Source organism: Solenopsis invicta, chromosome 6 (assembly GCF_016802725.1).
Source record: "Solenopsis invicta isolate M01_SB chromosome 6, UNIL_Sinv_3.0, whole genome shotgun sequence".
In the NCBI taxonomy this organism is placed as follows: Eukaryota; Metazoa; Arthropoda; class Insecta; order Hymenoptera; family Formicidae; genus Solenopsis; species Solenopsis invicta.
The window spans coordinates 2039818-2065733 of NC_052669.1; the positions used below are offsets into that span (position 1 = coordinate 2039818).

The 25916-nt window shown below is 30.4% G+C and overlaps 1 protein-coding gene across 4 annotated transcripts in view; it reads left to right on the plus strand.

Moving 5' to 3' along the window:
- The window catches only part of LOC105205256 (V-type proton ATPase 116 kDa subunit a1), a 38518-nt gene extending 14494 nt beyond the window's left edge, over positions 1–24024 (plus strand). Inside the window, exons 1-14 of one of the 4 annotated variants that reach the window (XM_011174588.3) lie at positions 224–332; positions 13025–13165; positions 13899–14078; positions 14768–14896; positions 15010–15092; positions 16275–16401; positions 16612–16788; positions 17087–17317; positions 17932–18145; positions 18254–18677; positions 18993–19120; positions 19727–19956; positions 20834–21225; positions 21937–24024. In XM_011174588.3, the coding sequence (XP_011172890.1) occupies positions 13049–13165; positions 13899–14078; positions 14768–14896; positions 15010–15092; positions 16275–16401; positions 16612–16788; positions 17087–17317; positions 17932–18145; positions 18254–18677; positions 18993–19120; positions 19727–19956; positions 20834–21225; positions 21937–22033 (2529 nt within the window). In that variant the 5' untranslated portion in view covers positions 224–332; positions 13025–13048 and the 3' untranslated portion in view covers positions 22034–24024. Of the gene's footprint in view, positions 1–223; positions 333–2438; positions 3078–13024; positions 13166–13898; positions 14079–14767; positions 14897–15009; positions 15093–16274; positions 16402–16611; positions 16789–17086; positions 17318–17931; positions 18146–18253; positions 18678–18992; positions 19121–19726; positions 19957–20833; positions 21226–21936 lie in introns of those variants that run through there. The other 3 variants (XM_011174592.2, XM_011174590.3, XM_011174589.3) reach the window with 3 other exon arrangements.
- The last annotated feature ends 1892 nt before the right edge of the window (positions 24025–25916 follow it).

Below are 25916 nucleotides of genomic sequence, written 5' to 3' on the forward strand. Positions count from 1 at the left end.
AGCATCGCAATCGCGCGATACATTTGCGCGACTATCCAGAATCAGGTGGACGCATGTAGCCAGCCGCACACAAAACCGCTGGCGACACAAAAGAGACAGCGCTTTGCTGCAATTCGCTCTTATCTGCTAACACAGAAGATCGTCACGAGTTCTGATTCCCTCTCCTCCTTTCCACCTCCTCGCATACCGCGAAGGTGGGATTTATTCGTTGTGTCGGATCTAGTGTCGGATCAAATCAGTCGTGAGTATTGTACCTGCGTGACGAGCAGGGCTGGAGATTTCTTCGCGCGGGGCTGTCCATTAATTCGCGAGACGTGCCGATTTTTAACGAGGTTTGTTTTCCCCTTTTTTTTAATTACAAAAAGAGAGGTATTTTATGATGAAGCTGCTTTCTCGAGAGTAAGATCTTGATTAGTTAGTGCACGAGCAACGTGACCGGAAATGGCGCGTTCTCCAACACGGTCGCCAATTCCGAATAAAATCGTGAGAACATTTAATTGAGAATTTGCACGATAACGAAATAAACTAACAAATAGCTGTTTCTATAATTATTTTGTTAGCTGTCCTTCTTTATATTATTATTACAGTCGTTATTGTTTTTAATTAGTCAGTTGAAATGTATTCGCCACGAAACCCACATGATCCATAATTAACGTGTTCATTTGCGTTTTCTTGTTTGCACATTGTGCCTTGACGTAATTATTGACACTGTTGAAAAATCTTAATTAGTCGCCTGTCGAAGGCAATTAATGAACCGTGCAGCAGACGTATTTGTATTTGAAGATGTGCATGAGCGTACACACAACGCTTGAAGCGGCGCCGTTCGTTATATTTCGACGTACATCGACGTTCAACGATGTACATTTTTAAAAATTTATTCGCCTCACCCGTTTTATGTCAAAGCCACAAAACAGGAAGAAGCAAAAATTCGTGCAATATCTTAACAAGCAATGCCTTAATTGTGCTGAATGCGATTTAAAAATTTCACACGGCAAAGGTAATTATCAGCGATCATAATTCGAGATTTCGACGGAAATATTCCTCTTCTCTCATAATTAATTCCCGAAAATTATTTCTAATTTAGCATTGTTACTCAACGTTCAATTAACTAGAGAATTTTAGAAGTTTTTTGATATTTTTTTAAGAAAAATACGATTCAAGTAACAACTTTCGATTAATTATTTCATGAAAAGTCTCATTTATATTGTCAAAAAATTAAATGTCTAAGATACTTCCCAAGGATAACGTTTGGACATCTTATAATAAGGATATTTATGCAAATACTTTAGAGACGTCAATAAGTCTGATCCTTAAATCGTTAAAATTAAATTTTTTTAAAATTTTAATTTTATTAAATAATATGGAATAAATTTATTTTACACATTTAATCAATGGATGTCTTGATAGTAGTTCTGAAATGTGTTTTTATCGTTATGCAAAAGACGTTTAAACGCAAGGACGTCGCGTATATAACAGTACATAGCATTGCCGATAGATAGCCGGAGCAAAATTGCATTTCTCGTAAATAAATTTTATAAAAAGCATAGAGATTTTTTGCTCTGTTTTGACAAGAGTATTGAAGAGTATTTGAACCGAGAGGACAATTTCTTGAAATCGCTTTCTCAAAATTGAGCTTTAAAGTGAAAACAAATAATACATATTTTGATAATAAAATTTCTTTTAGTTCCATTTAAAATTTGATTATACATATCCAAATGTATCAATGCAATTATTACATAACTGTATCTTTTTGAATGCAATAATGATAACGCATGTCTAAAAGATGTCTTTTGAATATGTGTGTGGGTTAAACATCTTTTGAAAATGACATCCCTGAAACGTCTTTGTTTCACGTTCGTCAAATAGACGTCCATACGACATCAAATTGTTGCTTGGAAAGCGCTTTATTTTAGCATAGAGTCGTTCAAGTTGTAATTAATCTGAAATAGTTTTTCTAACATTTCCAAAGCAATATAGTAGACTTTTTAATGAAGTTAGAGGAGTCAAACTCCGAAAAATCGATTTGAGTGTTATTCTTGTTACAACAACCGATAAAAAATAATATAGAAACAGATTTAAACTTTATTGAAATTTTATCTAATTTTCGTTTCAATCGGACCCACATTTGAGTATTATTGAGAAGTAATCTATTTCTATCGTTTCTAAGCAGTATCTATATCCACTTTATGTAACATACTATCTTATTTAAACAATTAAATTATAATCTTAATGTGTATGTTTTTCTTACGACTTTTCGAGTTATCTAAAATCTGAAAATTACGTGATATACATACACATCAAAGTTGATAGATAATTTATATTTATACATAAAACATATTATTTATTTTTACACATAAACATTAAAAAAAATTTTTAAATATATATTTAAAAGTATTATATAATACATCTAACCTACATAAACTGGAAACACTGATTATATAAATTTTTTTTCTTATCTGATTTTCTATCTTAAACAGAGATATTACGAGATCTCAACTTGTGTACAATGCGGAAAACTGGGCCCAGGTCGCGCGAACATTTTTCGTTTCGTCTCTCGCAGGTATTTTATCGTCAGGCTTCCGGCGGGCGTAGAGGAAAGCTATTATCTCTTCGCTTGTCGCGCGCGTAACTGATACTGATCTAATGTACGTTTCTCATCAAGTCCACGTACGTATACGTCGGATGTCGTCCGCATACCTGACGTTTGGATTGATTCGAACGAGTATCTGCCGCGCGTACAATGAGCAGGCTCGTTCGCACGTTCGCGTCTCTCCTCTCTCGTCGCCGCATCGCGCCGTTCGCAATTGTATCGTGTTGGTCCGGACTCGTTCCACACGCCATACGTTGATCGGACCCAACAGCGAAGTTGTAAAATTCCGCGATAGTACGAGACGCCCGCCAGTCGCGCGGTATTCATTGTGTTCGCTCGAACCCGCTCGTAGGATCGGTTACATAATCATATTTTTTTTCTTTTTTTTTCTTTTTTTTCCACAACGGTGCGCGCAACGCTTATCGTCGCGGTGTAGTGCCCCAGCTCTCGAACGCGACCCCGGCAACCATATATATTATCCAGCAGTGTGAGTCGATATATATTTTTCACGCTATTTCTACCTGTCCGCGCCTAAGCTCGCGCGGCGGGTCCACGATTTAACAAATCTGCAATTTGCAATCTGCATTAACGAAAATATTATAAGTCGTAAGATAAATCGCACGGTTGGACGGAGAGTAATGTAAGCATCGAGATGATTTAAATTCTTCGTCAGGCAGGAGGAACGTTCGTATCCTTGCGGAATCTATATTGATAGCGACGTGACGGCAATAATAATCGAGCAAAGTCCTTACGGAGTGCTCACGTGATCCCGCTTTCACATGAATGTAAAGCGCTCTTTCCGCAAATTCGTTTTAGGTCCTATAAATTTCGGACTTACGCCGCTCACATACCCGATCAGCTCAATGAAAAGCACCTTCGACAATTTGTGAGACAGCCTTGAGCTTAGATCTTAATCTGAATTATGATATTGCCGATAAGCCAACACGTATGGCCAATCATTACTACGATAATTACTACGTGGTGCGTGTAATATCTCACGTCAGTGCTTTATTTGTAACACGGATGTTTGTTCTGAATATTTATGAGTCAATCGGAATTTCCCTGCGTCGCGTATTAGAATGGCATTTGGAAGCTGACCTCAATGTTGTTATAACGCGAGATAATCGATCACAATTGAGTAAATGATACACAAAGTTAATTGTGGTAATATATCAATAATTAGCACGGATGAGTAATGTTTAACGATTAATTGGAGAAGCGTACAAATATTTATTGCTCGAGGCGACACCGCGAAGATTTTAATTTTCTTCTTTTTGTGCCGCAGGAAGGATCTGTTCTATATGTTATATTTTTTCCTCATAAAACATTGAAACAGATAATGCGAGTGGAATTTATATCAATTCTATCAATCAGCAATTGTCTTCCTTTTTTTGTTGCTAACACAATCTAGTCACAACCGTGTGACAAGATATCACGTTCCTCTCTATTTGTTGTTTTCTCCGATTGTTATCGTATCGCTCAATCGACATACGCTTTTTTTTCAAATAACTCTTGTCAGGCATGACATCTTGCGAACTGTAATCTCGTAGTTAGTAGCCATAACGACACGTACGTGAAGATCTTGTTGCCCCGATTTTATTAGGTTAACAACCTAATCAGTAACCATAAGTGGTTATATCCCTTCTCTCCCTTTCTTTCATGCAATAGAATTGAATTCTTCGTGCTTTCTTTCTAATACACAATGTCTCTAGGCAATTATTCACGAGATAATGAATTTTTGTCTTTAATTGATTTTTTTCTAGTATTTTCTTTTTTTTAATACCGATGAGTAGAAGTGCAAAAATAAACAATTTTTCTACTTTCGCCGTACGAATGTTTCGCCATAAAACGCCTTGCACGAATACATGGGTACAATTTCACAGGAAACCAACGCCCGTCCGCCATCAATTCGCCGCAACTTTACCTATTTACTGCATTTTCGCACGCAACGTTAATTCTACGATTACACTCTTAACTTCATTCGATGTTAAAAAGATTGATTATTACTATATTAATATTTTTAATATTTTTTTATTTATTGCAATTAAAAAGATCAAATTTTAATTTATTTCTTTAAAATTATCATCTTTTAATGATTTTACAGTATATTGTTAATATTTACATTAATTTGTAATCACGATATTTGATTGATAGAACGTCTTTCCTACAAAATTAAATCAAACAATGTTAATAGAAAGAAATTTTTTTATATTTTTTGTTGAAAGTTTACAATAATATTTGCTTATTTTTTAATAAATGCTTTTATTAATTTTTTCTTAAGTTAGTTACAAAAAATATATAATCAGATATACAATAAAAAGTTTTTTTACTCAATTTGTTTTTTATTTCATTTTTTTAATGTAGATTGATGTAGCAATTGGAATTAATTTGTAAATGTTAAAGAAGAAAAATATATGAATCATCCTTAATATACTCTTGTGAGTGCATCTAAACGATAACGAGACAAACCACTTAGTCAATTACAGGACTCTCGTGCGACCAAGTAATAAGAGAAGAACTTGTGACAGGCATTAAATTTAGCAACCAACTAGACGCAAATTTTGCTGTACTACTCGCGTAGAATGTCTTTTCCTGGGTTATTGTTCTTTTGTTAAAATGGAAATGATGTGTTACAATCTATTAAAAAAAAAGCGTGACTGGCACAACTACGAAATTATTAAATATAATGCAATTAGAGAGAAAGTATACATATATTGCTATAGGTATAAAAATATATACAAGATATCCCAAATGATGAAGAAAAGAGATAACCACTCGTACACTTCTTTTAAAAAGAAAAGGGGACATACTTTTCATTGCAGATTTGGATTATCTCAAAAATAAATATAATAAAAATAAAATTTAATTGAAAGATTAATGAAAGTATTTTCAGAAAAAATATTTGCATTTTTTACTTTTTTACATGTAATTTGAATTTGTAATAAAAAGTTATAAAAGTATAAGTTATTAAAAGTATATGTTATTTTTACAAAATTCAATATCTGAATAGTCCGTTTATCGTTGAAAATGGAAATTGAAAATATTATTCAACAGAACATATCCAATTCACTTATTAAAATTGTGAGGATATTTGATAAAAATCACTTCTCTTTATTTAAAAAAAAATGCACAGGTGTGTGGCTTGGAACACTGTGCATATTAATATGTATATATAACACATATGTAATAATTTTTATATTAGTCGTTAGTCGTAAGTCATCCATTCGACACTAAAATTTTTAATTCGAAAAAAATAAGTCCAAGAAGTCTTCAGTTTTTAAATTTTGATAAATTTTAGCTGGTATTATAGAGCCAAAACATTCTTAAATGAAGCTAGACTGATTCAAGTTGTAAAGATAACTTTAAAAAAATGTGGATAAATATTAAAAAATTGTTTAAAGAATGTTAATTGATATTAATTAGAGTTTCTGTTATGATTCTTTTTCTTATCAAACAATTACAAAAAGTACTTTAGGAAAAAGATGAAACTGTTTTTTGCGCTGTATTTCCAAGAAATGCCATTTTATTATTATTCCTGTATCGATGCATTTTTGATTTCTAACATACATTAATATACATCAGTGTGTAGTGTATAGTTATAGTGTCCTTCATTATAAACGTCTCTTGAATCGTTTGTTATATCTAAATCTTAAGCGTCTCTTTTTTCGAACTCAGTACGATATAGTTTACATCAGGATTGGAAAGTAACGCGTTACTTGTAATGCCAGTATCATTATTGTTAGTTTTTTTTATAACAATCATATTTTTTTGTGTAACGTAACGGTAATGTTGTTACATTTTATAATAACAGTAACAAATTCAATCGTTCCTTTTATTGTTACTTTAGTTCCCTATTATCATTGTGCTTGCTCAATAAACTCTTCAATGTAAAAAAATAGATACAATAATCTATGTGCAATGGCTACGTGCAATATAAATGCCATTACATTTTATTTATTTTCATATTTTATATTTTAAATATTAAAAAAATATTTTTTACTGTATATTTTAAACTGCATTTCGATAGTCATTGTCATTATTGTTACTACTGAAAGTCTACAGTTTATACTTTCTAAATAACAATTTTAAGTAACGGTAAAGTGTTGTTTTTTTAAAATAACATACTCTTAATCCCAATTTATATACTATTAATTATCAGACTACATGCACTTTTGGAAGCAAGCGCGTAACATCAGCGCCATTGTTTTTTATCCGGTTGACTGGCGCGATAAGAGTGAGAATATAGCCCGATGAGGGTGTGTCGACTGTCGATGCGAGTAGTAACACTTTTATTCACGTACATATTTATGGAACGTCTCGCTTTATCTGGCACTCCTGTTTACCCTTGCGTCTCTGCCTACTACATGGAAAACAACGCCGCGAAACATTTTACTTGAATTTTTAACGACTAGATTCCGTCCGATATAACGCGTTTAAAATGCATGTATCTTCCGTGTTGCATTTCTCACGTGAAATTTGCCGATAGAGGAGACGCCGCACGTGAATTTGATAGCGACTTCGCAACGTTTGATCGTTCTTGGTGAGAAAAATCTTCGGTGGTTTTCCAAAGTCGAGCGCATAAGGAAAAAGAGATACGTGTTTGCAAATCAAATATTGGCAGTTTTCCCGTCGACAAGGAAAATCTTTTATCGCGGTTTACAGTTTTCCTCTTTTGGTCCCCCAAGTCTTCATTTATCTGTTATTTTCTAAGCTTCGTTCGCTTCACTTTTCTAGTCGCTGTTTTAAGGAAAAAAAAGTTTATGAATGATTTACTTGAAAATCTACTTTACGCTTCTCCTCTGTTCTGTCTTTCTTGTAATTTCTATCAAAGTTGAGCTACTTTACGTTATCTTGAAAAAGTAAGTTACCATTACAAAATACTTTTTATGAACAGTAACTCAGAGAACATTCAGTCACCCAGAGAACAGGCGTTTAAAAGTTGTCTTTTAGATTTTATAAAAATTTTTAGACGTCTGTTAGACATTTTATAATTGATAAAAAGACGTTTTTTAGACGTCTTATGTCTCGATGTTTGATGTAACTGAGATGTCTAACAGACAATAAAGAATATTACAGTATCGAAAGTAAGTTGACTAGCAATCTAGACTAGCCAAAATGTATTTGACAGACAAAATATTGGCAAATAGTATTTGAATTACAATATATAAGCTTGTATTTTGTATTTTAAATATTTTTTGCCTGGTCCTGTTAGCAATTGAATAATTAATGCAAATTTTACCATCTCCTAATATCATGCTTATGCAATACACGAATTGCAAAATACATAACCGTTCTAGCATGCAGAACACTTTATGACGGCATTCATTATTCATACATAAAATAATATAAACACATACATATGTATCATATGTGTATATGAATATGTAATTATTTCTTTTTGGCATAGTTAACACGATTTTCCGCATGTCGTAAACATTCCTGTATAACTTTCCAAACAAAATACATTGGTTAATATTTCCAAGCAAAATACATTGGTTAGTATTTATCATATCTGAAACATCAAATTATTTTTTTTATTATAGATTTTTGGACTTTAATATTAAAAAATTATTACAATATGATATTTTATTTATAGTGAATTCAGTCACTCGTATTATGTTAAAATGTCTTTGCGTACCATACGCTTATCAACGCGTAGGCGCTTTCTTCTGCATATATCCGTAGATACTTGTGGGACTTACAGTTTTAACGCGCTGGTTCTGAATTGGCTTATTAGAAGAGATTTTTTTATAGAGATTGCTTCTAAATTGATTAAAAATCGATTTAGAATTATACTATTTTGAGTGGATTTAAACCCGAATCTTTGGCATGGAGAGCAAACTTGCAACTTCTTTTTTTAATGCTCCATTGTCATTACATTAAATTATACATTAAAAATTTATGAAGCAATTATTTAAATACAAAAATTGATTGGTATTCATAGTCAATTATTATATTTGAAACTCTGTCTTAAGTGCCTAAGTCTTTAAGATGACATCAGCCAATTAGAAAGCCGTTTTAGCATCTTCAGACGACGGTCTTGAAATAAGAATCGACTATAAATAACGAATATGAATAAACATGTTGAACAATTATTGATACTTAAAAATAACATTCTTATTCAGCAGAATTTCTATCAAAGTGCTCAAATCATGCTATTACATTAAACTAATGACACATGACGTGATTTTTAAAGCTAACTGGTATGTGACAGTGAATTATTACAAATGCCGTATGATGTAATTTACTGTAATAGATCGTATGTGAGCTACGACAAATAATATTGACAGAGAAACTATTGGATAAAGGTCATTATATTTCAGTATTCTTGTTTAAAAAGAAAAATATACATATCTACACCGGTCTCTTTCCAATCATCGCTATTATAGTCACTTGGAGTGAAAGAAACAAGATTACAGGAGAAGTTCTTTGATCGATATTCATAACTTGCTATTACTATAAGAATGTTTCAACCTTTAAACTATACCAGTCGGTTTCACAGTCGCTATTAAAACTTTACCATACTTGTCAATAATTTCCTTAACACAAGAAGCTCTCTAAACTCATAGTACCTTTGTATGCCATCTGTCCCCACCAAACACTGTAGTAACCCCTTTGTCATTTGCTGTAATATGGGACGGTTATAATACGGACAGTCCCATAGATCGAGGTTTTCCGTTTGTATTACTTTTATATCATAATATTGAGCATTTACGTATTTTTTCGTCATCTTATTTACACATTTTAATTCTTATTTATTGATACGTGGTTAAATTTTTATGTTAGAAAAATTTTTATAGTTCACTTTTCTTAGGATTTAAAAAAAATTTTTAAATTTTTTGAATGCGAGTAATGATTTATTGAAAATTGGCCTTTTTCGAAGTTTGTTCCTAAATAACTCCTGAACGGATTAATGTATCAATCTTTGCTTTGTACCAAAATTTTCTTTTTTTACGGTCTTTTAAATAATATGTTACAATTAATATGGAAAATTCTATTTAAAATATCGTAGCTGAAGTCTTCCTAGACATTCTTTGAGAAGGGTAATCTCTGTAACACTCTTTAAAAAATAGTTCCTCGAAGTAATCAAATACGTATTTTGTGGTTTTTCATCATTTTGAACCGTTTCCAAAATTTAGCAGGTAAAGTTCTACAAACTTTAAAGACGTCTATATGAGATTTTTAGCTAATCTTTACATTAAAATATTTTTTCCGCCTCCCCTATTTACAAGTATTTAGATTAATTAAAAATATACATTTTTTATTATAAGAAACTTATAAAATTAACGGAGACATGATAGCGTTCTATCAGATGGCCGCTGTCTGTAAATAATGTATTTTTCGAACGTTACAGGTTAAAGATTAAATAATGTTTTAAAACACTAATACGATTCTGTAAATGGTTAATGTTATACTTACAATTAGTAAAATATTACTTAAGATGATAAATTACAAAATTAAATGTAATTATTAATTTATTTAAAAATTTGGAAACAAATCAGATAGAAAATTACAAAAAATCTATTATTATTAATTTATTAGCAGAATTCCAACTGTCAATCACGGAAGAAATTGACTTTACCGCAGAATCGATTTCCGGCTGTGTTTATTGACTGATTGACTACTGCAAAACTTTATTAATGTCAATTAGCTAATCGTACGATATATAAAATAGCACTGTAAAATCCTTAAAAAATAAATTTTTAAAACCCTTGAAAAGCATATATAATTAATAACATGCATTACACAAACATTTTAGTATGTATGCAAGACGTCTTAAAAAAAAAAAAAAAAACGTTTGCCAGACGTTTGAAAAACCGTCTTTTAGACAAGTCTAAAAGATGTTTCTTTTAAGACGTCCAATATATGTTTTTCAGACATGCGTGTTCTATTAAGAATTCGTTATCATTACTCATTATTGATTTTAAAAAACAAATACTTGAAAAGTAATGATAACGATAATGCGTTACATTTATTGTAAAATCAAGTCAAGTTACCAGAAAAATTTGTTATTTTTCCGTTACTTTTTTATAATACTATAGTAAGTCATTAGAGATTTTTAAATTATATTATTTGATAATTAATGTTAAATGTAAACTTGAACTCTCTTTGAACTATTTTGTATATAAAGTAAGCTTTTCATTAAACCAAACTTATTTAATAATTTTTCTAATTTTTTATTTTTTAGTATATTTATTTTTACAAAAATTCTAATAATCACTGCCAATACTAAAAAATTCATAGTATACGTGTAAATTATTTAATATTAACCTGGCTATTGGAATAGATGAAGGAAGAAGATGGCGGAACACCATTGTTTTTTTTAACACACACAACTCAGTAAATATTAATGCGATACAATTCTTATCGACAACAATTTGTTTGCCATAGGGTTCTATCAATCATCCTACAGGTAGAAGTTCATCGGAAATATAGAACGAGCATAATTTACAATTTATTGAAAAGGAAAGAAAAAATACGTTTTGAGATAGCGTGGAGGTCGTGGAATACTAATAATTAACGTCAATAATAACTAATGTTAAAAGACACTTTTAATTATAAAAAAAATTACAAATTAATGATTTTTTGTAAATCTTACCCACTAATAAGTGCCACAAAACAAGGTTTTATGAACACTTGTATATTTTAATTTTAAAAAAAGGTTTTTTAATTTTTTCGCTGCTAATAAGCATTATACAACGTTCACTATAAGAAACCTTCTAAAGTTGTAAGAACGATATTACTCTCGTAATGTCTTATCACAATACTTCCCACTATGATACAACCAGATATAACTTTATATGCCGCATTCATACATACATCACGGCACGCATTAAATTCAGTTACATTATTTCAAAGCCACACACATTCAAGATCTTCAAGCTAAACTAAAGTTAACAAATTAATATCTAACATATTTTTCAAAATTTACACATTTGTAGAGAATATGCACCTGTAAAAATTGCTGCTACTTGCAAAACTGAAATTTAAAATACGCAGTGTACACTAATGATCAATAATCACTATACAATGTCTAAATAGACGGTAACAAAGTAATTTCAACAGTTACTCTTAGAATTCAACACAAATTATACGAGATATCATAGTATCTCACCATTCTACACGTACCTTACGACCTTCTCTATTTTTATTCAATCACGCGATTATTGCGCAGTTAATGCGAGATCTAATGAATATGTATAAGGATAATAGAAAAGTAAAGTAACGATAAAAGTAACTACATTTATTACCGTTACTGTAAAGACACAATGATTTTACTGTTACCGCTGTAGTCAGAAAAAAATGGAACAATCATTATCAAAAAAAAAAAATGTAATAAAACGGTAATAGTGTTACAAGTAATGTGTTACTTTCTAATTTTGTAATTTTTACTAAATATATTGCACGATTCTTTGCTGTTTATACTGATTCCTAATTTTAATAAATCCGTTTACCTTAGTAGGTGTAACAGACTTGTCTCTTTTACTTATTTTATTAAGATCTAAGATTGAGTAAGAACTACTTGAAAAGTTAAATAATAAAGTTAAAAAGTTAATAATTTTTAATTTAACTTATTTAATTTTAATTGATTTGATTATTAACTTGAATTACGTATTTGTAAAATATATTAAAATATAACTTTAATTAGTTGTTTTATTATTTAAAATAATTTAATTTAAAAAAATTACAGCACTAATTATTAAATTTTAACGCAATTTTTAACCAAGTTTGTTTTTCATTAGTGCAACTCTTAATGTAACCAAATTATTTTTATGACCTATTAACTTTAACTTAATTTAAAAAGAGATATTAATTTACCCTACCCTCTTGAGATTTCATATTAATTAACAAATATCTAAAATAGGTGAAACTGATATTTCATTGTACTGTCATAGTGACCTCGTTTTCTTTTTCGCAAATTTACGTCTTACACGACATATTTATTGATCAATAATAAGCGTGTCGCGCGGTAACAAGATCTACAATTAGTCTTATCTAATATCAATGTTTACACGATGTCGGTTACACGTTAAGATTCACTGTCTCCTACACTTTTAACGTGCCGTTTCTACTTTTTCTGTGTCTTTTTCAGAAATAACTGACAAGAAAGAATTTTAGTTTGTTAAATTGATTTATATATTATTATATACTATAGTAATTACTATTATATACCGTATTAATATTTATGCTAAATTGTATTATTTAAATTGTAATGGTTTTTATATTTACTTAAATAAAATGTTTGGTTTGTGTTTATGTAATAATTTTATATAAAAAGTTAGATGGAAATTGCAATTTTATAATTAATTTTTTTATAAACAAAATATAATATAATTTAGTTAGTAAAATGGTCGTTTTGCATCATACTTTCGTTACTTTTTGTTATTTGATACAAACTGCAATTTATAAGAAATATTATCTTTCTTGTCGCAGGGTAAGGATTAAATTGCTCTGAAGATGGGGGCGATGTTCAGAAGCGAGGAGATGGCTCTTTGCCAGTTGTTCATTCAACCAGAGACAGCTTACCTTTCCGTATCCGAACTTGGAGAAACCGGTACGGTGCAATTTCGTGATGTAAGTTAAATTAAGTGTAATTTTTATTGATTTAATATGTTATTTAATATGTTAAACCAGCTTAATTATTTATAAATGGTACTTTGAATATCAATTGCTGTGTCTAAAGTTATTTTAAATTACATTTTTTATTGTATCTTTTATCGTTTTTTACTGTGAAATTAGTAATCTTATAATTTAAATAATAAATGGATTTGATAATAAAATATTTAGTATATCTTATAATTATTAATTAGCATAGCATAGCTATTCATTAAAGAAAATATTTAAAATATGTAAATATATAAAAATTTCATAATGTTTAATGAAATAGATAATTAATCTTCTAACAATTTTGTTCAATAGATTAAAATAAATAATTAAAAATTAAATATAAAATATATGTTATCTTACTTTTTTAAATATTACGTCAAATTTTGTGTTACAATTTTTCTAAAAGTTAATAATTTTATTTAAAAGTATGTATAAATATGTAAATAAGTATGTATAAATACTATAATTATATTACGTAAGTATTATATGCCATGTAAATTTTATGTGAAATATAAAATTTTTCATGAATTTTGAAATATGTTTGTGAATAGTTAGATGCTCCAATTTGACTGAGTACACGAGTTATACTAGAAAGATAAAGTTTTTGTACAATTGTTAAAATCGTCGAACAGATTGATCGATATCAATGTCCTGACTGTATCGGAAACTAATCACAATTAAATTTTGGCGTAATGTCTAGCTGAATAGCGACTTGAATTACTTTCAACGGAAGTTCGTCAACGAGGTCCGACGATGCGACGAACTGGAACGCAAGCTACGATATATCGAGGCGGAGGTCAAGAAAGACGGTGTACCGATCCCGGATAATCTTAAGGAACTACCACGTGCACCCAACCCACGTGCAATTATCGATCTCGAGGTAAAAATTTTTTTATTGAAAATATAATATACTTTTTAATGTATACTACGTAAAATAAATCTAAAACAGATCGATTTCTAATTCTTGAAGTTACAATTTACAAAACGTGTTTACAAAAAATATGATATATTTAATCGAAATTTACTTTTTATTCATTGATGGAAATTATATTTTTTAAATAGTTATGTTATTAAAATAGAAAAACAAAAGTTTTGTTCGGCATATATATGACAAGTACAAATGAGCTGTATATACTCGTGTACCTATGCAAAACAAATTAATATATTGAATTCTTACTTTAACGTCTGATTTTACAATAGGGTCATTAATTTAATATAATTATATTTAATGTGTTAATACAGTTATATTGTCAAATAAAAATTATATTTTAATAAAATCTGTATAAAAATTTCATCTCAAAAATATCAATTAATTTAAAATTTATTATTTTAGAGTTTTATTATTTTAATATCTTTTTTAAGTAGTCAATTACTGATGATCGTTCAGCAATTAATATAATGACTCTTTAAAGCATGGTACATAAGAATCGATTATAAATTAAAAACGCTATTAATGTTATTACTATTGTCATTACATAAAAATAATACTATTGTATACGATCTTGATATTCTTAAATTGCGCATTGCATGTTTGATAGTATATCAGATTCGTATTCTCTTCCACAACAGGCGCATCTCGAGAAAACGGAGAACGACATACTAGAGCTGAGCCAGAATGCGGTGAACCTGAAGAGCAACTATCTCGAGCTGACGGAATTACAGCACGTGCTCGAGAAGACGCAAGCGTTCTTCACGGAGGTACCTAAAGTAGTTCAGCAGCTTTTGCTCGTAGCACCGTCCTCCTACGTGTAATCGATGTTACCGTTTTGTCGAAGAATCAAGATTCGTTTCTTCTTGTTCCATATCAACAGGAAGAGGCCAATGATTCGATCACCAAGGCGCTCATCAACGAGGAAGCACCAAATCCCGTCGTTACGACTCCCGGACGTCTGGAGTAAGTTATCGTCGTGACGGAATTGATAAGCCGAACCAGATAAGCCAATCTTTCTTCTCACTCACTCACTCACTCACTCACTCACTTATTCTTTCTCTTTCTTTTTTTTAGCGTATCAAATATGATGTTAATACATTAAGCATACGTGTGTGACATTTAATAAATTTAAAAGGACGCTTTTATACGCGTAAGTGACGGTTTTGCTTCTTTTGTACTCGTGCTTATTCCAAAGAGATTTGTCCTAGAATAAACTTTTGTACTATATACAACTTATCTAAAAAACAATTTTAATTATTAGTCGCGCAATTTATCTATTTCGATAATATAAATTCGATTAAAAAAATACATATGTAACGGATTATATTCTTGTTGGACAATTTTTTTGAAACTTTTGACTAATGATAATAAAGAAACGCAAGCACTTCCCTGTTATTAATTTAAAATGCTATTCATATTTTTTTTACGTTAATATTACTTTGGGTGAATATTTAATCACATAATTAAAAATTTTTTTTACATTTTTGAGAATTTTTCTTACATTTTTTTCTATTTTATAAATAGCAATACATTATAAATAGAATAACTAATACTTAAAATAATGTAAAAACGCTAATCTCGTGAAAGTATACAACAACAACAAAAATAAATAAATAAACAGGCATTGAAATAAGCAAATAAAAAAATTAATACACATTTGTTATGACAGGAATGTCTGAGCAATAATTTCAAAACTTTGAGATTAACAATTTGATATGCACATACGTTAATATAAAACAAAAATCAATCTCTGCGAACGAGTTTCATGCTGCATTGAGCCTTCATCAGCGGTATTATTGAACGACAGTAAAAATAATCATTACAATAGAAATAATCGTTAAGGACGTGTGCTAGTAAACATATCTAACTTTGAAATAGCATCTTGGATATTATCGCGAATTATTGGAACTCAATCTCTGATCCCTAAATCTAAATCGAAATTAATACCCAAATATAAGAATTAATAAAAATACGTAAGTAATTAGTAAATATAATAATAACCTTCATGTCAATTAAATAAAAAGAAATTACTAAAATATTTTTAATTAGATCGATGGTGTTGATTCAACAGCATTTTTTTCTTAGTATAGTTTATAAAGTACTGTTTAATAAATCATGACGCTATTGATATTTATTTCGTTGCAGATTCGTCGGTGGGGTAATAAATCGCGAACGAGTCCCAGCCTTTGAGAGAATGCTTTGGCGTATATCACGTGGAAACGTTTTTCTTCGGCAAACCGAACTTGAGAAACCACTGGAAGATCCGTCTACGGTTAGCTCTGATTCTTCTTTTTATCTTAATTAAAAAAAATTAATTTATTATATTTGTCGGGTGTCTATACGCATGAAAGAGATGGGTCGTGCAATCAAAATGGAACAAACGGATTCCGAAAGATCAATTTGCTTTGATACATGTCGTAAAATGAGGAACGTTGTGTATACTCGTCGATGCGCCTGATTTTTTTTCCGTGAATGTTTTCAGGGCAACAAAATCTATAAAACGGCTTTTGTGGCATTTTTTCAAGGGGAACAATTGAAGAGCCGTATTAAAAAAGTCTGCACTGGCTTCCATGCCTCGCTCTATCCGTGTCCGACCAGCCATGCGGAACGTCAAGAGATGCTGAAAGGTGTGCGGACACGGCTAGAAGATCTTAAAATGGTGAGAATCGTTGTCGAAAAAAATTATAAATAATCTTAACATTTAAAAAATATGTTAAAATAATATTTAATGTATATATATATATTTTTATAAATATATTGTTGGATATCATAATTTTATTATTAATATAATATTACAATTATTAATTTTATTTTGTAAATATTTTTTAAACGCTTATAACTTGTTAGATCCAAATTAATAACATAATTAAATTAAAGGATTATTTTAATGCTTGAATATCTAAATAGGCAGTGCAAAGTTGTTTTATTGTATCTGGATAAGTTTTAACTCTGCTAAGGTACTAAATCAAACTCAAGATCACCGCCAACGAGTTCTACATAACGTAGCGAAAGAATTACCAAACTGGAGTATCATGGTGCGAAAAATGAAAGCAATTTATCACACGATGAATCTATTCAATATGGACGTGTCGAAAAAATGTCTTATCGGAGAATGCTGGATGCCTCTTTCCGATCTCGCGACTGTGCAAAATTGCCTCACGGAAGGATCGGTTAGTGAATATTTATATGTATGTAAAATTTGATTTATTTAGCATGCAAAAAATGCGGACTACAACCTTTCATCAAAAATTTCATAGTTTGTTTTATTATTACGTTTAAGTAGCCCCGTATCAAATTTGAGCATAATTCTTTTATTAATTTAAAAGTTATTTAATTTTTTGTTTGCTTACAATTCTTATATAAAATTGCGTTTTATAATACTTATTATTAAGTTTAATAAGAAAGTAGCATTACAAATCAATCTTTTTACATGTATGTATATTAATAAAACTCTAATAAATATTCATGCAAAAGTTTATTTGTAGTCACTTTTTTGTTTAAAAATTATTTATCTAAAATTGCAGAAAAATAGGATCATTTTTATTGCATAAGCTATTATAAGCTGAATTTTTTGTTTTTTTCTTTGCAATTGGTTTTAAGGTCAAAATTTAAATATGAGCCAAAATATTTTGTCGTTGATTAAAAAGAAAGAATAAATCTAAGAAATCTGCAGTTTTTAAATTTCGTTATGATATATAAAGTTTTTGTATTGTCAGTCCACTTGGAAAATCGATAACCGGTAGATAAGTCGAAACATACGAGACCTGAATTGAAAGAAGAAACATATTTTCGGATTTTGTAGCGACAATGTGGGAGCTCCATACCGTCTTTCCTCAACGTGATCCACACGGATGAAAATCCCCCGACGTTCAATAGGACGAACAAATTTACGAGAGGCTTTCAAAATCTAATTGATTCCTACGGTGTGGCGTCGTATCGTGAAGCTAACCCGGCACTTTACACTATCATCACGTTTCCCTTTCTGTTCTCCGTTATGTTCGGTGACGCTGGACATGGTGAGTAAATTCGAGCGAGCGAATAAAACTCACGAACAAATATGAAAAGATATATTTTGTTAAATAAATATGTATTTTGTTATTGGCATATATTTTGCGTTGCGTTAGGACTGATACTGATGCTTTTTGGTCTCTCCATGATTTTGATGGAGAAAAAGATGAACCCGCAAAATATGGGCGAAATCGGGACTATGTTTTTCGGCGGTCGTTACATCATCCTCCTCATGGGTTTGTTTTCCATATACAGTGGACTTATCTACAACGACATATTTGCAAAGTCAGTTAACATATTCGGATCTAGTTGGACGATCAGGTATTCACTTAAAGATGTGAAACTTAACAAGACGCTAGATTTGTCACCAAACTCGAACGAGAGCTACCTGCACTATCCCTATCCTCTGGGCATAGACCCGGTCTGGTCTCTCGCAGAGAACAAAATTGTATTTCACAATTCGTTTAAGATGAAGATGTCGATTATTCTTGGCGTCGTGCACATGATCTTCGGCGTCTGCATGAACGTCGTCAATATAGTGTAAGTATAGTAGATTTAATGGAAAAAATTAAGAAAGAGTTACAATTATAAAAGTTATTGTTGAAAGAAGCAATAAACGCGTTAACGAATATCTAGCGTTTTTTAAATCGTTTTTATATAAAAACAATATTTTTTATGTGAATCTATTATCATAATTAAATGATGACTGGAGAATATATTATTAAATGATATATTTAGAATTAACTTGATAGAGAGCACATTTTCTTGTTAGCATTGAATATTTTTATTTGAAGAAGGTTTAATGAAAAGATGTCTGCGATACTGTATATATGTTATATGTTGATTTTTTTCCAGGTATTTCAAGAAATATGCCAACTTGCTCCTCGAATTTCTACCACAATTGCTCTTCCTTATTTTTCTATTTTTCTACATGGTTGTCCTGATGTTTATTAAATGGGTTTTGTACGAGGCTTCATCTCCAAGTAAATATTAATTTATTTTCAAATAAATAAATAGCAATATTGTATATTAGGGGAACCGGAAAGTAATGTCATTTTTATAAATTATGTAAAGAGTAGCAATAGTTTTATTAATTAATTTATTATTTATTTAATAATATAAGCTTTATTATTTTTTATGATGATTGTTCACTTACTTATTAATTTTTTACTTTTTTTTTTTGAGACAATTAATCGGCTTTGATTCTGTAACATGACAATGCTCGACCGAAACAGGTACATAAAAAATTAAGATAATTTAAGAATTAAGATAATATTTGTCGGACTATTATCTTTTTCGACCATTGAAGCACTTCTTACGAGGAAAAAATAAAAACAGGCCTTAAGTTCAAATCTTTATATAGACATTTTTTGAATCAGAACCAATTAGCTTTTTTGAGAAAGGAATTAAGTAATTAATAAGTAAGTGGATGACCATCATAGAAAATAATGACGAGTAATGTTATTTATTCAATAATTAATAAATTACATTAACAAAATTACGATTTGAATTATTTATAAAAACGATATTACTTTTTGGTTCCTATAATACGTATACATCTTAATGTAATGCTATGCTTTATAACGCAGTTCCAGGACGAACACCGGGTTGTGCGCCGTCGGTGTTAATTACATTTATTAACATGATGCTTTTCAAAAGTGCCGCAATGCCCGCGGGTTGTTCCGAGTTCATGTTTGAGGGACAGAGTATTTTACAAAAGGTTTTGCTTGGTCTCGCTGTTTTGTGCATTCCGGTGATGCTTTTCGGAAAACCATTATATATTGTATTTTCAAAGAGAAAACGCCCAGGGAAGACTTACGTAAGTAACTTGTTGTTAAAAAAAATGTTAGCAAGTTTGATGATCGTAGGTATTGCTTAGTAAACAGTTACCTAATATTTATCTAATATTAACTTAATATTATCTTGAGTTTGACAGATTATCATATTACGAAATGCGATATTGCGTTCTGCATTTAAGGAGGAACGATCGATACAGATTTCAGCAGAAGTGACTTGTTATTGAGAACATAATAATATATTGTGGAAATTTTAGCATGTATTTGAATTTTATGAGATCATTATTGGTTTTAAATGTAAAATTAAATTAATGAAATGTTTTTGATAATTGTTAATAAGGTTTTTATATATATTCTTAATTTTATTGTTAAAAATGTAGAACGTGACTATACAATTAATCTGCAATGTTTTAATAATTTTTTAAACTATTTTTTTCAACAACGTTGCGAAATTTTTTGTTATATTTCTTTAACTCAAAAGTTATCTTTAATTTAAGTATACTTTTATCAGCTTTTTTCTTGCATAAGATATAACTGCATGTAAAGTTAAATTTTATAAACATACAAGGTTTACTATAATTGTTCATATAATTTTTATGTATATTGAACATTTTAAAAAGTAACGTGATATATCAGTCATTCTCTCTCTTTCTCTCAACGTGCACTTATCATAAAATATTATAAAACAGTAACTGAAACCTTTGCTTTTTTTAGAACTTATACAATTAATTGGTTTAAAATTTTAATATTATATTAGTTTTGCTTTAAATAATATTCTACAAAATTTTTAAACAATTCAAAGTATTTTAATTTTTTAATTATACCTTCTTAATCTCAAATACAAATGAATACATTGGCGTTCGCTAACGTTATATATGTATATGTATGTTATTTGTCCAGAGCAACGGAAGTGCATCCCAGGATATCGAGCTGCAGAACCAAGAACTGCCGAACCCAGAGACTAGTAAGGATACGGCGACAGATCATAACGATGATGACAGCTTTAGCGAGCTGATGATCCATCAAATCATCCACACCATAGAATACGTTTTGTCTACCGTCTCTCACACTGCCTCTTATCTACGTTTGTGGGCCCTATCGTTGGCCCACTCTCAGTTATCAGAAGTGCTCTGGAACAGAGTGCTGCGAATAGGCTTAGGTGCTGAAGAAGATAACTACGTCAACAGCATTATCCTGTTCGTCATATTTGCTGTCTGGGCCTTTTTCACCATCGTCATTCTCGTCTTGATGGAGGGCCTCTCGGCGTTTCTTCATACGCTTCGACTTCATTGGTATGTCTCAACCAACACAGTTAAATTTAAAGTACATTTAATAAAAATTTTAAATGTTTAAGCTGAAAAAATAAACATTTGAAATTTGATACGTTTTTTAAACTATTAATAAATGTCAAAAACTTGCTAGAAAACCTTAACGTCTGTTTTATTGTTCTTTTTTATCAATTTAAAATGTTAGTTTTATACAGACATTTTGACGGTTTAATAAATATTAAATAAACGTTTAATAACGATTTTGTACATCATAAAAACGTGTCGTTTAAATGATTTTTAAACGTTCAAAACGTAAATAATCTACTTGGTGTATGACGTACTAACAATAAGCCATTCACAACTTGTCAGTAAAGCCGCTCCGTGCTTCTTCGATAAAATTCCGTTTCAAGTAAAGTTAGGAAAGTTTAAAACACTTTTTAAAATGATAAAATTGAGAAACATTTTTTAAGCAGGAAAAGAAGCAGATTAAATCCATCTATTTTACTCAATAAGAATTACAATATTTCCAACTGATATCACGTTTTCAATTTCGACAAATAAAATAAATTTCTTTAACTTCTAGTGTTTTTGTCAATAGTTCTATCGACTTACTTACTGTCGATTGCTGACCGAGGAGCGCCAGTTAAATAAAATCTAGAGAATTAAAGCATTTTATTAAATCATACTCTGTTATTTCTTATTATTTAGTCAGTAACAGTATTTATTATGCCTTAGGGTCGAGTTCATGAGTAAATTCTACGAAGGCTTAGGACAACCCTTCCAACCATTTTACTTCAAGAGTATCTTAGATGCTGAGGATGCCGAAGAATAGATGCCGCCGCTAGTCTTCATAGCAATAATAGATACATAGTGTTATACTGAATATTATGCGCGAAAATTTCTTTATTTTAAATATTTTTATGTACACGCGAGGCCTTATCTTGTTGCCTAGGAAAGTACAAGAAGGACCAAATTGCCATAGATTGTTTTAAATGAGTCTGACACCGTGCCTTCTTTAATGATTGATTCGATAATCATCGATCAAGTGTCTATGTACATTGGCCGAATATGCGCGCAGTACTTGTAACAAGAGTTTTAAAGCAATATATTTTTTCTCAATACTTTTTACATGTAGATAACAATGCCGGTCGACAAATCGGAGCGCATTAGTTTACTTTAGATATTCATTTTCAGATTTTTGTGTTATTTAATCCGCCGAATAAATTAATAAAGAAACTCATTCGTGGAGCTTTTCCGGCTTTAAATTTTGTCACTAGTAAATTTGTACTGATTTTTATGTGCATGTATATAATTCTTTTAAATTACAGTTTAATATTTTAATATATATTTTAGAAAGTGCAACAGCGTTCAGCGCTTGGTAAAACGAATTCAATTGGTGTATCAATTATTTCATTCAGGATAAGATTCGCGAGCAGAGCTAATTTTACTCCAACCGTAAAATGGCTGTGATCGCGTTATTATTTCAACGGAAGCGGAAAAGGATTATAAAAGATGCATGTGATTTAGTAACTACGCTGCTGCTGATGCTGCCGAGTGCGCATTATATTCATTCCATTAATTACCTAGTAACGTGGACATGCCATAGTCGATGTAGCTTGTCATTAAGCACGTCACGTTGTAATATTTCATAATGTGCTTATAGCCGGTCTCCGCGCAGAAAAGCGGCGATCAGACTCGTTGTAATTACAGTGCTACGATAAAGAAATCAGACGATTCGAATCGCGTGCCATGCGCGTCGCGCAACCTGATCGATGCTCGACGAAGTGAGACGAGCGGCGAATGTACATTCTTGTATTACTAAAGTACAAAAACTCCCGAGTGATTGGTAACCAAAGGGGTATTCAAACACGCGCGAAGTTACCATTACGACTGTATCCACCATAGGTATTAATGCGACGTCGAAAAGAGAGCGACGTGTACACACTTGTATGAGAGATAGAATTACTGCACCAATCAATGAACAAATAAAAACAACTTGGTGTAATTAAACTTTCAAGCAATGATATTCTAATTAAATCTATTTAAAAATTTAAATAAATGTGATCTAAAAAACATCAATTGATTTGCAATTTATTATTTTTCTTAAATGGCTATTAACTGGTGATTGCTTCAATGACTGGTGCAGCAACCCTATTCTCGAGGTCCCAATCTTAATAACAGATCCCTCGATATTATGATTTTTCTACCGTTCTTCCACGTTACGTTAAACATTTTCAGCCTGCATAAACAGAGTTTAAAATAAAGCTTTTCTTGTGAAATTTATGTACAACTAGACAAAACAAGTGCGCGCTACAAAACCTTTAATATTATATAATTTTATACAAATTACAAATTGAATATTACACTGTTAACCCCTCAATACACGTAGTCAAAATACGCGATGTCCGCGATGACAGCTGTTCACGAAGTAAGCGCTGAATGAGAACCAATTAGTACCACGGAAAATCGACAACAATAAACTTCGAGAGATTCAAGTATCAACACTTTTTCAGATATAATGATGATAATGATTTAACGTTTAACGAAATCTGTTCAGACATTCGCATTGGGCTTTGCTTTTTGCAAAGCTAATTAATTATTTAAACTTAATGTTAGAACGTTGTGGTCAGGGATAACCGTTAAAAATTTTTCTTAAGAAAAAAATCATTTAATTTTTTGTAAGGAAAGATGGTAATTTTCAGTTTAACTTGTAAATTTTGTTAAAATTAAGATTGAGACCTCTGGGATAAAATTTGTGTATATAGATAAATATTCAATATATATTTTATCAATGTGTTAAAATAAATTGATGATTCTCGCATATATTGACGTATTCTTACCTTTCTCTCATTATTTAATTTTAGAGAACGTCATACCGACTATCATCGTAAGTTATTATACGTATAATTACGCGTCGCGGAAAAGTCGTAAAAAAAATCTTGATTAACTATTTGATGTAGGAAAGGAGAATATGTGACTTTCATTTACATGTACGCAACGAGTATTACATATACAAATATTCTCTTTAAGGAAATGACATGCACAAAGCTGTGCCATATTTTTCATTAGCTCATCGTGCATGCATTTTCGTAATTAAGTCTGTAGCACGTTATAAATTAAAACGGACTGGACTTAATTTATATATTTCATAGAATATAAATGTTAAAAAATTTAGTTGAAAAATAATGTTTAATTAACCCATTAAATTCCATGAATCTTTAACATATTTATACATGTCTACTTTTATAAAAAAAAAGAAGAAAGTAATTCTTCATTTTTTTTTTTTGTATTTTGAACGCAATATTTTTTAAAAATGTTTTTAATTACTTAGTCTTTTCATCTTTATAAAGAATATAATTTTAACAATGAAAACTCTTCAGATCTTGCATAAAATAGAATGCGATAATTAACGGTTATTGATTAAATGCAGAAATGTGCCATTGAACTTACATCTTTTATTTGCCGTAGTTTTCATAAAGGAACGTAGAAATTACTTTTAATTGGAAAAGGAATAAGATAATCTTGAGACGTTTTAAATTCTTTTTAATAAAAAAAATTGTTTAATCAACTGTTTTTGAACTTTATATTCAATCTCTTTTTGGAATATCCTGTCTCCGCTCAGGAATAAATGAATATTTGTATGCCTTTTCTAATTAGAACGACTTGTACGACGTGATGTGTTGTATCTCCGCTGCCTATAAACAAGTTACTGGGAATTAGGACACGTCCAACTGTTTTACGGTGCGTCCAAAGATGGTATCAATTTAATTAAAGTCTGCCGGCGATAATTAAATCGTGACCACTTCCTTGAGAAGAGAATTCATCATGATATGCACAATAATGCACGAACGTCAGACTCCTTCAATGCGGTCTACAAGATGAGAAAATATCCAATAAAAAATAAAAAGGTATTCTGTATTTAATGTTAATATAATTAGTTAATATAATTTATTTAGTTAATTTAATACTTGTAATTGTGAATTAAGATGGCTACCGTATCTTGATAATTTTTTATGATAAATTGGTTTTCGCTACTTTAAAGATTTGGATATTATTGTAAAACGGATATTATTGTATGCAAGATATATAAACTAAAGTATCAATGAAATCCGCTTTGTGCGCATTAAATCGATCGCGGACTTGCTTTTCAATCGACTCGAAAGAGAGGAAAGCGCTCTATCACGATTGTCGCAAGCAGAAATATGAAAATATTGCACGTAATAAAAAGTTTCCATTTATTCAAGTGAAATGACAGTGCTTTTATTGGACTTTGCTTAGGAAATAAAAACTCTTGAAATTAATATCTGTTTTTACTGCTCTTAAAGAAGTGAATAAATTATAAAAAATATTTATTGTTTCGTGTATGCGCTTGCGTAGTTTTTTCTCCAATGTCATTTATTCGATTTGTAACAGAATTAGAACGCTTTTAGATTTATCAATATTAATTACATTTAAGAGGTCTTTTGGACCGAAAAAGTTTTAATGGAATGGCATTTCTGTACGGTTGGCTCTATGGGATTTTCAGTTGTAGATAAAATCACTTTAAACCTCTCGTTATTAATTGCCGTACAGCGGTTGTCCAATTGCATCGTATGTTCAAACGGAATGTTTTAAAAACCTGATTTAAAGATTCGGATGACCTAGATTCGGATTTTTACTAATATTTGAAATTGAATAATCTAATTAAAAAAATAATTTTTATTGTAAAAAATGCA